Source organism: Platichthys flesus, chromosome 2, assembly GCF_949316205.1.
Source record: "Platichthys flesus chromosome 2, fPlaFle2.1, whole genome shotgun sequence".
NCBI classification, from domain to species: domain Eukaryota; kingdom Metazoa; phylum Chordata; class Actinopteri; order Pleuronectiformes; family Pleuronectidae; genus Platichthys; species Platichthys flesus.
This window is the reverse complement of record NC_084946.1, coordinates 12,296,282-12,310,616: the sequence shown is the minus strand read 5'-3', so window position 1 is coordinate 12,310,616 and position 14,335 is coordinate 12,296,282. Positions and strand designations below refer to the sequence as shown.

General features: G+C 42.2%; 1 protein-coding gene across 1 annotated transcript in view; it reads left to right on the top strand.

Annotated features, from left to right (window-relative positions):
• Nucleotides 1-14,335, top strand: part of LOC133963673 (arf-GAP with coiled-coil, ANK repeat and PH domain-containing protein 3-like) — a 55,267-nt gene that overhangs the window by 24,344 nt on the left and 16,588 nt on the right. Inside the window, exons 2-9 of the mRNA XM_062398271.1 lie at nt 2,740-2,797; nt 6,890-7,009; nt 7,487-7,540; nt 11,372-11,430; nt 12,128-12,311; nt 12,488-12,532; nt 12,691-12,786; nt 12,979-13,053. Coding sequence (XP_062254255.1) covers nt 2,740-2,797; nt 6,890-7,009; nt 7,487-7,540; nt 11,372-11,430; nt 12,128-12,311; nt 12,488-12,532; nt 12,691-12,786; nt 12,979-13,053 — 691 coding nt within the window. The remainder of the gene's footprint in view (nt 1-2,739; nt 2,798-6,889; nt 7,010-7,486; nt 7,541-11,371; nt 11,431-12,127; nt 12,312-12,487; nt 12,533-12,690; nt 12,787-12,978; nt 13,054-14,335) is intronic.

The window sequence follows — 14,335 nt, the reverse complement described above, 5'->3', positions numbered from 1 at the left end:
ACACACATGCGCATACATACAGGTGTACAACGTATATCATCTTCATCCTCAATACTGTGGCATCCTCATGCAGCCGTTGTGTCTTGTGCAGCATTACCCATAATCATCCTTCGGAGACAATCTTACTCCATTTCACTTTAATCCCATAACTCTCTGGTGCATTCAGTTGGAAGGAATTAATAGCCAAGATAATGTACACCACTGAAGGGAGCAAAGAAGGACAAACATGCATTGTCAAGCTCACACATGCTCTCAATATCACACACCTTTATCTAACCCCAGTCAGTTTATCAGAGTGTAAGTCTGTGTTGAACCTGAAAACTTTGATCAGTAGAGTATCAGCTGAACTTAGGGTCGTCCTTGTAATCAAATGTCAGTGACTGCTTGTTGGCAGCGCGTGCCGCCAGAGACACGACACGCTTGTAATGAGCTTATCCTCTGCATTGAACAGCTGTTTGACATTGACTGTGTTTGGTTCAGAGTGAGTGAATGGAGATCATGATGCTGCTTTGGGTGTGGAGCTTGTTAGTGTGCGTGTTGTATTTCCAATTCAAATGCAGCCGAAGAGCAGGAGCTATATAAGCCAGCTGATGGATTGGACTGCATGCCACAGATTTGACAGCAACAACACACAAAGTGACACAAATGCTCCATCACCTCTGTTTCCCCCGTGCAGACCACACACACTTTGTAGTAAAGAAAAAGTGCCATCTTTGTAAACAGTGTTTCGGATGAGAGGAGAAGATGACGAGTGCAAGACGGACACAAGTCAAGAATAGGCAGGAGCAGAAAGGAATTCTGGGAATGTTGTTCTTCAGAGCAGGTGTTGAAGCTCCTGCCCCCATTGTGTACTTCCCTTGCATAGCACAAACAGTCCCAGCCTTTAGAAAACAACATGGAAAGACTTGTGCCGTCACTTGATTGTTCACATGTCCTGGCTCCAGCTCTGCTCTGAGTTCTCTGCTTGGATTTATCAGATCAGCTGTCTATGTTTTTACAAGTAGACGAGTCGGAGATGCGGGCGGAGTTGAGGTTTGTGTGATGAGCTCATCAGCTCCCACGGTTTCTTCCTGGGTTATGGTCGACATGTTCCAGCACATGCAGGGTGTGACGATGACTCTTGGCTCATGAGGAATTAGTTTGGATTTATTTCCCTGAGGAGACAGTCTGCATTCTTTTGCATTGCCAATTGACTATTTGCGGTATATAGCAGTTCTCCAGTCTTATCGATTAGTCAAAGCACTTAACAGTACAAGTCACATTCAGTCATTCATGCACATATTCCTACAGCACTTCTATATAGACACACTATTCACACACAGTCATTTGAGAAAGTTTGGGGGAAATAAAGAAGGCAGAATGATATTGGAGACTAGTTTGCAGTATTATTACCCATTAGGGCCAATTTAATGAAATTAAGGTCAGTGGCTCAGATTGGGAATCAACAGATGAGATGTGGCTTTTTTAGTTAAAAGCTGTAGCTGGTTCGCTGCTCCTCCCCTCCCCTTGTTAAGGTCAACATCTCAGATTTCAACTCTAGTCTGTCAAATGTTTGTTTTACTCACGGCCCATTATGTGTAACAGACATCTATCAAGTAATTTTCAGACAATATCTGTGCTAATGTCTCGTGTGACGTGATTATTGTCGCCATTGGGTCGAGGCCTGTCTGGTATCAGAGGACTGGTCCCTGTGCGGCTGTCCTTCTGGTCCTCCAAGTGAGGCTGATGTGAATGTGATGTTGTGTGACACATAGACCAGACGTCTCATTTTCGGGTTTGGCCCTGGACGGAGGCGAAGGATGCAGCCCCCTGAATGGAGACACAGCTTGAGCCCAACATATATGGGGTTGCCATAACAACTGACCCTGTAAATGTGGTCATGGGATTCTGTGTGTGCATTTATGTGTGTGTGTGTGTGTGTGTGTGTGTGTGTGTGTGTGTGTGCATGTATGTGTACTTGCATGCTAATCGAAGACCACCCCCAGGGGAAGTAAGATAAAAGCTTTTCGCCCACCCAAGAGCCGTCAAGTCCCATTACCTTCATATTTATCATACATGAAACTTAAAATAGAAACAACACCTCATTTTGTAGACCTTTACTCTGTTTTTTCATTATTATTCAATGCAAAGCTGCTGATATCTTCACATAAACCCATCTCTGTTGCTGCTGCTTCTTTTAACAGCTCCCCTTACTGATACTCAAGTAACAGAGTATGTCTGTGCATGATGTCATTCATTGATTTTGCAGCTCGGCAGTGTGGCCACTAATCTTCCAGAGTGATGCCTTTGTCGATCCAGTCATCAGGACTGATGTTCAACTCGCTCTGATGTGTGGTGACTGATAGCTGTGTGATTTGCAGTTTGTTGGGGGGGGTGAATGATGGTGGATGGTGGGGCATGTGTTTGAATACAGAGAATATTATTCTTCCAGCTTCACTTTGTCACTTTGATTCCTTTCAATTATGCTTGTATCCCTCCCCTCCCCTTTATTCCCATTGTTCTACTTTACATTTCACAGATGATCATTGCAAATCATGCAATTTAGTTATCTGGTATAAGTTACTGTGATATTATGGCTTACCGCTAATATGATAGACATGGATTTGAATCTTTCTGACTGCGACCACAATGGGTTTCGTCTTCATTTGTGGCTCCTCTTTTCAGAAATGGTTTTGAACAGAGTCTGGAAATGACTGAGGAGCAGATGATTAACTGTGTAGCTTTGTGTTCTCTCTACAGGGCTGGCATCGACGATGTGGAGACAGATGTGGTGGAGATCGAGGCGAAGCTCGACAAGGTATGTACCATGCTGCTGAAGACTGTGAAACCTGCATATGCTGCATACGTCCCATGTAAAACACTGTGTCTCTGTGTTTTAGCGAACATTTTACAAATACCTGTGAAGTACTCAGACAGGGCAATGCCTGTGAGAACAACTGAAAGACTTGCATGGCTTTGATTCACACTGTCAAAATGAAAAATGCAAACAGTACTTTATTTAGTACACTGTGAACCTGATCAATGGCTCACTGTGTCTCTACCTGTCTGCCTCACACACAGACACTCACACACATAAACACACACACACACACCTGCTGGTATGGAGCAGCTCCACTGCACAAAGCCTGATTAGCTTTTATATTCTGTCCTATGTGATCATCACACAGATCAGTCTTTGTCTCTCATGCTTCACCACACCCTGCTAACTCCATGCAACATAATAACAAGTCAGTGTTGAAGGTGACTGATATATATATACATATAAATACAAGAGCCTACTTTATTGATACAGACATACTGTGTCCATATGTAACTATTGTATTGAACTAGCATTCTGACACAGTTGTAAATGTATTTGTTGAAGACAAGTGGGTGAACAGGTCCAAGAAATAATGTGGGTCAGCTGCTATTATCCCCTTTAAAATCATGACTAAAACTAGAACTCAGTAGAGCACATACAGTACCTCCACCAAGGCCCACCTGTCACCTTATGAAACCACATTTAAAGTCACTTGATCCAGAAATGTATTTGGATCTGCACCAAATTTCACAAAGTAATAGATAAATATCACTCAGAATTTTTTCAATTAAAATCCACAAATTATTCTCTGTGAAATCGAGGAAATGTTGAAAAACCTTTGCAATATAAGAAAATAAAATTCTTGTATCTGCCCCTAATCCAGATTCTAACCACAATTGAATGAGTTCTTCCCTGACCTATACCACATTCAACCACCAAGTTTCGTGGTAATCGGTCTAATAGTTTTTACCTAATCCTGCTTAATAGCAAATAAATAATGATGTAAACATAACTACTTTGGCGCATGTACAAATATTGAAACTGGTTAAAGGCAAACAACTGAATGTGGAGAAATGACTTGGTTGACCACTGTCAGATCTTATTTCTCATTATCATAAGAGATGGATCCAAAGTGTGGAGGGCCAGTGGGAATGAATTGACAGCTGTCTCTGGGGAGTCTATGAGCTGAGATCATCCCTCTGCAGTTAAACTAATAGACTTGTGAGTCAGGCAGCATTTAAAGCATGAAATGGTGTTAATGTAGTAAAGCAGTGGCCGCACCCTTTTTGGTCTCCTGTCCCTTAGGAATGGACGATATGGCCAAAAATGATATCATCATCGATTGCATTTTTTTTACATCAGTCGATGATAATAATCAGAATAAATACCACCTTTTTTATTTCTTTGAAATTTAAAAACACTTGATAAACAGCTAAATTTGAGTAATCGGAGGTCAATCTATTATGTATTTTACCTCCTCACGGCTCTTACACAATGTAACATCCATATAAATAATGACATTTTATTTTACTGCTATTGATGACATTTATATTGCAATAATCATAGATATTGTGTCATTGCCCGCCCATCTCCTGTCACCTGTATTTTAAACACATACTTAAGCTAAGACATTCTTTTGGACAACTGGCCCCTCTCTCCTGTGTATGTTTATCTGTGATGAACAAGCTATTTAGATGATTGGGACATGTCCTCGTTGTTGCAGTCTCTTTCAGGTTTATCACCAGATCCACATAGTCCCAGCCCCCCACTCTTAAAATAGTGAAACAGCAGCCGACGCTTTGACATCTCAAACAAATGTGCATGCCCCCACCCCACCCTAACATCATCACACACCAAAATACACACACACATATACACACACACACACACACACACACACACACACACACATCTACAGATTATTTCTGCCCCGAAAGGTCAGGACCCCCTATTGAACTCTGAGCTCCATTTGAGCACCACTGAAAGATGACCATGCCGGGTTCAGAAAGAGAGAGCAAGGGCTTTCAATCAGGGTGATTTGTTCTGTTCAGCAGGGGTCCTCACGCTGCTCTGTTAGGAGGCTCTGAAGCTGCCTGAGGGATGGAATCAGGGCGTTTAGGGTTCTTACAGGAGAACAGGCTTGAGATTAATGACGACTGAACCTGCCTGCAGCGCCCAAATGACTGTTAGAACCAGTGTGTGAACAAGCAGTGCTGTCCATTCTGTTGATTTCTATTTATTAGATACAAAAATATAAACACAGTTATATAAAAATATTATCTATATAATGGGTAAATGGATGATTATTTTATTGTTTTGCAAGAATGTTGCTGCTACTGACCAATTTGCCAAAATCTTAAAACCCCCACCCTTCACCTCAGTGAGCTCCCGGCGTTACACTCTTACTGTTACAGTTCGTCTTGTGCTGCCAGATGTGGCGTTTGAGACCGAGTGGACCCCCATGGCTCTTCAGGTCCATTAATCAGCACATCCTGACACATACAGTGTCCCTCTAATGGCCCTGCTCAGACCCTGAGGGCTCAGTACAGCACATTATGAGATCAGGTTCCCTGCATCAGCCAGTTTGTTGACAGATATGTTGTCAGACCAGGCGTTGCGCTGCCTCAGGTTTTGCATTGGATTCGCACCCGTGTCAGTTGTGTGCACATGAAGGGAAAACATGTACACTGGATAATGTGCATCAGATCAATACAGAGTGTGCACACACTGTACCCAGCCGTTTGAAGCCAGCACCTCATTCCAGCGATGTTCACATACACATTACAGCTGTCACAGATTGAGCAGTTTTCGGTCCTCACTGTCTGGTCTCCCATCTGCGGCCTGTTGAGATTAAAGGTCTCTCTGTCAGCCACACACACACACACATACACACACACACACACACCCACACACACACACACATACACACACACCACACTCACACAGCATCAACCTTGCGAACCTCTGCACTAAATGAAATAATTAAAGGTTACTGTACTCTCCCTTCTGCACCCCCCCCACTCCCACTCCAACCCTGCATACTCCACCCCTCAGCAACCCACACACTCACATATGTTCAGGTTCGGCAGTATACACAGCTGTGTCAGGACAGTGGTAATGACAGTGTACCACCCTGAAGCTTATCATATTTCCCATAGAGTGGGAAAGTGTAGCGGTTGCCAGTTCATGTGGTCGCCGTGCGTTTAAATGTTTAAAAGAGAGCATACCAGTGCTGTGAACTTTCCTGGTGATACAAAAGTTTACAATTAGGTTTCTGCTCTCTGTGTCTGAAATCACTCCCTGTGTGAAGACTTCTAATCTTCAGTTACTCAAATTATTTTATTATTAATATTTTACAAATATCAAATGAAACAAATTTTTTTTTTGCAAAACTTACGTGACATGATGCAGTGATTCTTCATTTACTAGCTCTCTTAGTTGCTTTATTAAAGGACTGGTTTGGTTCTGGAGCTTTTGAAATACACCTATTTGCATAATGAATGTTTGTTAAATGTAAGACTACAACTACTCGCCATTTAGCTTAACCTATCCTTAAGTCAGGAAACATGGGTCTGTCTAAGCCAGGGGAACCAAATCCAAAATAGTTCAGCGCCTAATCCCTCATAAAGAAGGGGGTCATGTGCCTTAAGTCAGAATGTACATGTGTGTGTTTTCCACAGGAAACATGAATAAACATTACGGTAAATAAATACAAGCAAACTCACGTAAAAAAATGCACAACCCCTGGACGAAATCATGAGAAAAATAAACAATCTTTACCTCACACTGTAGGCACTATACTTTAAATGGTCCTCATAAAGATATAAGTACAGGAACACACACACAGTCTATATTCTGTTCTTACCAAACATTTCAGGAACGTGTTTCTTGTATCCTAGTAGCATATTTTTGGCCCTGCCTCGATGCTTCTAAATCTGAGTGTCCTTGTAGATTTTGCATGTGACTCACAATTATTTTCCGTTTGATTTATGTAATCACTGGGTCTATTAATATCCTGCATCATACTGTGTGAAACTAAAATAGACTATAGTCTTATTTTAAGGGATGATTTCTATGTCTCTGTCCCAGCTGGTGAAGCTGTGCAGTGGGATGATCGAGGCGGGCAGGGCCTACGTCAGCGCCAACAAGCTGTTTGTTAACGGCATCAAGGACCTGTCCCAGCAGTGCAAGAAGGAGGAGGCCATATCGGTGAGTGGCGGTGACAAAACCTCAGCTGCGCTGGAATCTGTACATCCACAGAGGAATGTCTCGTGGCCCACTTATCAACATCTTTTTTCTCATCTATCTCTTCCAGTACATTCCAGTGATTCCCCATTGAAATAACAACAGTAACTCAGTATAAACAGTATTGTCCAGACACAGAGTCCTTCAGCTTTTTTAAACACCAGAGATGTGACCACATGCAGACAGGAGATGTTTACACTGCTAGTTTACTCGGCTGGGAGCAGTGAGATCGGAAACCTGCTTCATGGTTTTCTTTTAGGAAAACATTTGGACTAGATTTCCTGTCAGTGCCAGCGTCACCCAGGAAGCTCAAAGATGAGACATTAGTGTTTCAGTTACAGTTACAAGTGAATGTGTTAATAATGTGTTTTAATATGTTTTAATATAGCCCTATTTTTTAACACGTGTGTGTGTGTGTGTATGTGTGCGTCAACATTGCAGGAATGCCTTGAAAAGTGTGGGGAAAGCCTCCAAGAGATCGTCAACTACCACATGGTGAGTTTCACACACACACACACACACACACACACACACACATGCGACTGTCAGCCAAAGGCAAGAGGTCGAGGTGGAGCATTGTTCGGACACGCCCAGGTCCTCCTGGCATGTTAACATCTTTCAGACATCCAGTCTCTCCTGGGCCTGATGTTACAAAACACACACACCCTGACTCTAACTGTGACCACACTTTGTAACGGTGAATCTGTGCTAGCTGGACAGTGTGTGTGTGTGTGTCTGATTCAAGCCACATGCTTCACCAGATGTGTGTAATGCACAAACATTCCCACACACATACATGAACACATACTCACAGGTTTTATTCACATGGGGGAAATTTCCTTATGAATAATTGTTATTATGACAATTTCCTCTCCGTGAATCATGCTGAGACGCTGCTACAGGTTCGAAGGCAAATCTGCATTTAAAGAGATGAATATGTGGAAGTCATCAATATTTACAGTTACATGTGTGAGACACTTAAACTGCACTGTTTTATGATGACAAGACAATATGCATGTCCATGTCTTACCTTAAATCTGCCAACAAAGAGGTGAAGTTATGATTTGTAACAGTTAAAGAAAGAGAGTATGAGGAAAGAGATGAAAGAGAAAATAGGAGAGGGAAGGGGAAGTGAGCAGGCGAGAAGATGTCCTCTGGAGGAGGGGGAAATGGATACATTTAAAGATTCAGTTGCAGGACACAGGAGACAATAAGCTGTAGCTTTAAAAGAAAAACATTTAAGTTATTTTCTCATGTCCATTGTCCATCGTTCCCATTCTTGTGAACACGATATCTCCTTGATGGAATTTCTTCAAATTAGGTACAAACATTCCCTTTGACTATAGGATGAACTGATTCGATTTGGGAGGTCAAAGGTCAAAGTGGCCCCACCAAAATTGTTTCGTACTCAGGAAGACCATATCTCAAGTCTGCCTTTAGCGATACGACCTCATTTCTAAACAGTTCATTGTTTAACTGTTTTGGTGTCATCTGATCTCATAACAAGTTGTGTTATATTTTTACTTTGAAATATCTCAATGAACACTCGTCTGTTTGCAATGAAAAGATAACCTTGATCCCCCCTGAATTAATTAATATGTGGCTAAAAAAAAACACATTTTATGAAACTGCCTCATACTAGTGTTGGTGTCCACAGAATATGACCTCATCAGAGACCTTTTCCCTTTTGCTTTTATCATTGCACTGCATCGTTTCATTAATTCTGATTAGTCACCCTGATTAACTCTATCACTTGGAACTGATGTGGAAAATCGGTGCCCTCTGCGATCGGAGCCTTGGATAGAAGCCTCTTGTTTCCTGCTTTTGAAGTTAGATCAATGTTTTGATCACAGAGTTGAAATGATCTTGGCTGCAGTGGTTGAAGGACATTTAATCGCTTTTCTCCGTATAAATCCACCAGTTGGAGGAAATGAGCCTCAAGCTAAAACATTTACTACAATAAAAAATGAAATCCTCCCCATTCCTCTTCATTTTCTCTTTAATCTGTCCTGTTCTTTTCCAATATTTTTTCATTTCATTCCACCATGAGCTTTTAAAATCACATCAAAACAGTAGATATGATCCATCAGCTGCATCATTCCAATACAATCTTCTCCTCTATCTTTCGTTTTCTACAATGGCTCTCTGTTGTCTCTCTTCCTCTATCCAAAACATGTCCTGACAATTTTCTCTTGTGTTGGTTTCTGCCTTATCACACAGGCCATGTGATTTGATAGGCCATTTTCCACTGTGATTTTTGTCACCACCTGTTTCTTTTCCTCTTCTCCTCCGTCGGCCCTCCATCTACCCTCCGTATCCCCCTCTCCTCCTGCCTCCCTCCTCTCTCACCCTTCACCGCAGGCATCCCTCTCCTCCACTCTAACACCCAGGACTTACTCTAATAGCTTGTCTGGCAGACAGTAGGAATGGAGCGACATGGGGAGGAGAGGGGAGGGAGAGACACGGGGAAAGGAAATCTGTATTTCTTCGACCACCCACTGATTCCTATTTCTGCACATTCTCTGCTCTCGTCAGGAACACAAACAGCATACAGACATGAGAAAGAATCCTCCCTAGTATCACATGATAGTTAAGCGTGTTTACATACAGACATAATCCTTCCATGAATCTGAGCAGGTTAAAATGATCCCCAACTGATTTTTGTGACGTTGTAGCTTCTTAATTTATCTATGGTGCAACTCTTCTTGTAAAATCAACATGCTGGTTTGGTATTTTATTGTTCTCATGTTCTATATGTAGGACATTTGAACATCAAAGCATCATGATCCTAAGAGCATTGGGCGTGTAAACATGAAGAAGTGTTTGTTGGGTCATGCCCAGGACACTGTTATCCAGAGCAGGTTTGGGTGGAACATTTGGATTAGTGCACATGTGCAAGTCTGTCTGGTGGAAATGATTTTTTTTTAAAGGGATTTACTTCTGTTCTGTCGAACTGGCAGATATGTTACACCACTCCGGAAAGTACCAAACCTTCTTTTTTTTTTCATGCTGTATTAAACAACTCAATTACAGAAACAAACTCCATGAGTGGAGAGATATTTTTCCAACGTACTTACAAATACCTTAAATGCCTTCTGTTTTACATCTCATCTTAATCTGTTAAATATTGTAATAATTTAAGTTTTCACTTAGTTGTGGATTGCCTTTGCCAATAGAAATATTTTAAATTTTGATTGCATCCAGCTGGCTAAAAATGTATATATTGATATAGAGCTGGAAAGAGCTGATATGAGAACCATTTCTCTTTGACCTATATTAGAGTAGCCCCCCCCCCAGTATATCTCCCTTAATGGGGATCCGAGACACATGTAAGTTCCGTACTGTTGGTTTCTCATGTGACAAATTCAGAAAGACAAATTTCATTAAAATCTTGTGATGGTGCCAAACAAAGGTTCGATGATTTGACACGGAATGACCCTGAAGTGTCTGACACCAAACTGACCACTTGATGTCCACCATTTAAAAAGCTCTTCAGTCAGTGGGGAGCACGACACAGTGTTCTGTATTCCCACAATGAGCACATTAGACCGGATCTGAGAAAACGTATGAAACCCCCCCGAACAAGTTCCAGCCTGTGACGTCATCAGGCTCTTCATGGACGTCATATGGGTGGAGGCATACACACACGCATATATAGATATATATATAAATATGCACAAAGCCTGTAGGCTGATCCTCAATGTGTATAGGGATTGCTATAGAAACTTTAATCCACAGGCAGATTTTTGTTTGAGTGGGTATGTGGCCGTGTGTTTGCGTCTGTGTGTGTGTGTGTGTCTGTGAACATTTCTTTCCAAAAGATGGATGCTCTGTTCACCAGCAGCCATTTTATTTTGTGTGATAAGAAATGTAGAAATGGAAGAAAACTCAAATGTCTAGATGGAGACGGAAGGTACTGTTCTTACTATGCTCAAGAACTGGATGGAAAATACACAGAGAAGAGGAGGAGGATGATGAAGAGGAGTAGTACTGTAGTAAAGGAGAGTGAGAGGAAGAAGGAGGCAGAGTTAGAAACCCACAGTTAACAGGAAAATACGTCTGTGAGGCTGAAAATGCGTTGAGGCAGCAGCTCAGTGTGTGCACGTGTGTCTGTCCTCATCCCTCTTCCTCTTCCCCTCCTCTGCCTCTGGCCTCATCTGTTGCTCTGAGTGTAAGGCCCCATGTTGCCATCTTGTGGCGAAATGTGGCAACCTCAGATTTGAAGAATAAATGAATTGATCTCTGCTCCCACCGTTTTTTTGTAACTGCCCTGCTCTTGTAATAATGTGTTCATGTTCCCAACTCTCTCGCCGTCTGTGTCCACAGATTCTGTTTGACCAGGCCCAGAGGTCCATCAAACAGCAGCTTCACACCTTCATCAAAGAGTGAGTACTTCATCACATTTAATGGTGAAAGTGAATGGTCGCTTCTCCCTGATGAGATGCATCAAGTGTGCTCACCTTTTTAAGAAGTGCTCAACAGCTCTCATGGGGACAGGCTGGTTGGTTACCTCACGCCAACAAGGTTATGTTTTTGGCCCTGTCCATTTGTGTGATACCAATATTACCCATGGACAACGTTTCCACAGGACTTGGTGGAAGCATGGAATATCAATTTGTTTTTTACATTGTTGTTTTTATCTCATAATTCATGGATCTTAATTGTGGGGGGGGGGGGACAAACAACTTTAGGCGAGTAATAAAACTGGCAATTTAGTGCAGATTAAAAATCAAATCTATTGAATTTAAATGTGTTTTGTGAGGGGACTGTTGGTCCTTGGCAGAGGTATATGCTCAACTGAGTGCCCCTGTAGTTGTTGCTTTAAAGATACTCTTGAGCATGATATTAAACCAATATATATATAGTCTCTGAGATAAATGTCTTATATAGAAACATCAACCATTGTTGAATACAGACAGCTGTCGACCTCACTCATATCATTGCCAACCTCCACGTTTAACCCCAATGCTCTTTGCCGTTTTGCAAACATAGGCAGTAAATATGTATGGGATATTCTGACTCTGCTCATGCAATGTCCGTGGCCATGAATGTGTGTGAACCGTCTTTTTTCTCTTTAATCAGGGATGTGCGTAAATTCAAGGACACCAAGAAGCAGTTTGACCGCGTGCGTGAGGACATGGAGCTGGCCCAGGTGAAGAACGCCCAGGCACCCAGGAACAAGGTCCACGAGGCCGAGGAGGCCGCACAGGCCCTCGTCCTCAGCCGCAAAGCCTTCAGGCACCTGGCGCTGGACTACGTGCTGCAGGTGAAAAACCCATCCGTACTACGCATAGGCTCGAAATCCAGCTGTGTTACCAGTGTTGTCCAGTAGATGACACTAAAGCCAAATACTTGAGATTGTAGATCAAAAAAGAGACTAACCATATATAATCCTCCTGTTGATCTGAGGAATCATACCTGAATCATTCCTTTTTTGTACAGATTAATGTCCTTCAGGCCAAGAAGAAGTTTGAAATCCTGGATGCAGTGAGTGACCCAGATGTGTCCCTTTTATATCACAATGGCATCTGTGCATTATTATATATGTTCTGTGTGTTAAACATGTGTATCCCTGTGCTGTGTGATATGGAGTAGGGTTATGCACACAGCTCTATTACAGTGTTTCCTCCCTGTGTCTGCTGCAGATGTTGTCCTTCATGAGAGCCCAGTACACCCTGTTCCAACAAGGCTTCAACATCTTAGATGAGATCGACCCTTATATGAAGCAACTGGCTGCGCAGGTAAAACCAAACAAATCCCAAACAAACAAAGTGCCATGCATGCGTGTGTGTGTTTGTGTGTGTGTGTGTGTGTGTCTGTGTGTGTCTGTGTGTGTGTGTGTGTGTGTGTGTGTGTGTGTGTGTGTGTGTGTGTGTGTGTGTGTGTGTGTGCTGTGCTGTCTCAGTGACTCTCCCATTTTCTGCTCTGTGCAGCTGGATCAGCTGGTCATCGACTCGGCTGTGGAGAAGCGAGAGCTGGAGCACAAACACGCCATCATACAGCAGAGAGTGAGACCACAACACAACTTCTTCTACTCCTCTTCTATTCCTCTTTTTCTTCATTTATTCAGAGGAAACTAGTTCAGCTTCTACATTTCAACTCTTGTCTCCTAGATACACTGGAACTTTTCCTTTCCTTCAGAATTAAATAAAAAATACGCCTCTATTGAAGATAAGCAGCAGAATACAGAGAGATCTCCCCTCAGCAATGAGATGCACAGTTTATATCATTTCAAAACTTTACTTACATCCCAGAGTTCATGGAGACACTTCAGGTGATTAACTTCACAAACTAAAGCAAGCAGTTATTAGCGTATGAAACCTTAAGACAAGTTTAAACAAAGGCATGATTTATGGCATGTGTCCTTCACGAGTCTAATTTGTCGCGACATCATATCAACACGTTTCACTCTCATTGAGCCTGACAGATTCCTCCTAACTCAGTTGAAGAATCTCAGTGACGTGATGTCATCATCGAACACTTCATCTGAAAAACGCCTCCCACGGCAGCTTTGAATTATTTAGAAATTTCCTGGTTCCTTGCTCTTTCTCTCTCTTTCTTTTAGATCCAATTAGCGACAAAAAGAAGCCCCTAAAATAATGACAACAAGCGTAGGAAAGCTGAATAATTAAGTTTCTCCTTGATGCTCAAATTAAGATTTTAAAGTAGGAAATAATTTCTCATAAACACGGTTGCGATATCTTATGAGTATCTCGGCTGAATAAGGCACTAAATTGAAATCCCCATGCACAGATGCACATAAATCATCCATCTGTTACCTCAGGAGACGCCGGAGGCCACAGGCTGTTATGTGCATGACCTAGCCCGTCCCTCCGATCGATCGAGATGCCAAGTGGAGGCATCCTGCCAAACACGTCGCTCTGCTTTACGTCCGACCGAATGGCCTCTTAGCAACACATCCTCCCCCTTTTAGTGACATGAGGGAAGCTGTTTCCTGGAGGAGTGCTGTCTGTGTTTCAGGAGCCTTCTGAACTAAGATTTTCTGGACACTGTCTTTGATTATGATACGATATCTCCCAGTAAACACAAACTTTGTTGAACTCTCTGCGGAGTCTACAAACACACGCCGCCATGATCAAACCATGTGACGTGGCTTGTGTGTTTTGGGGTACAATATGTCAAAGTGAAAAATGACTTGTTTGGTCAAGTGGCATCTACAGACAAAATCAAAAGCATTCAAATTGGCCAAAGTAGCTGGAGTCTTCAGGGTTGATGAATCTATGTGTTCACATGTTTTTGTTTTTTTAAATGAATAACATTTCTCTCTCT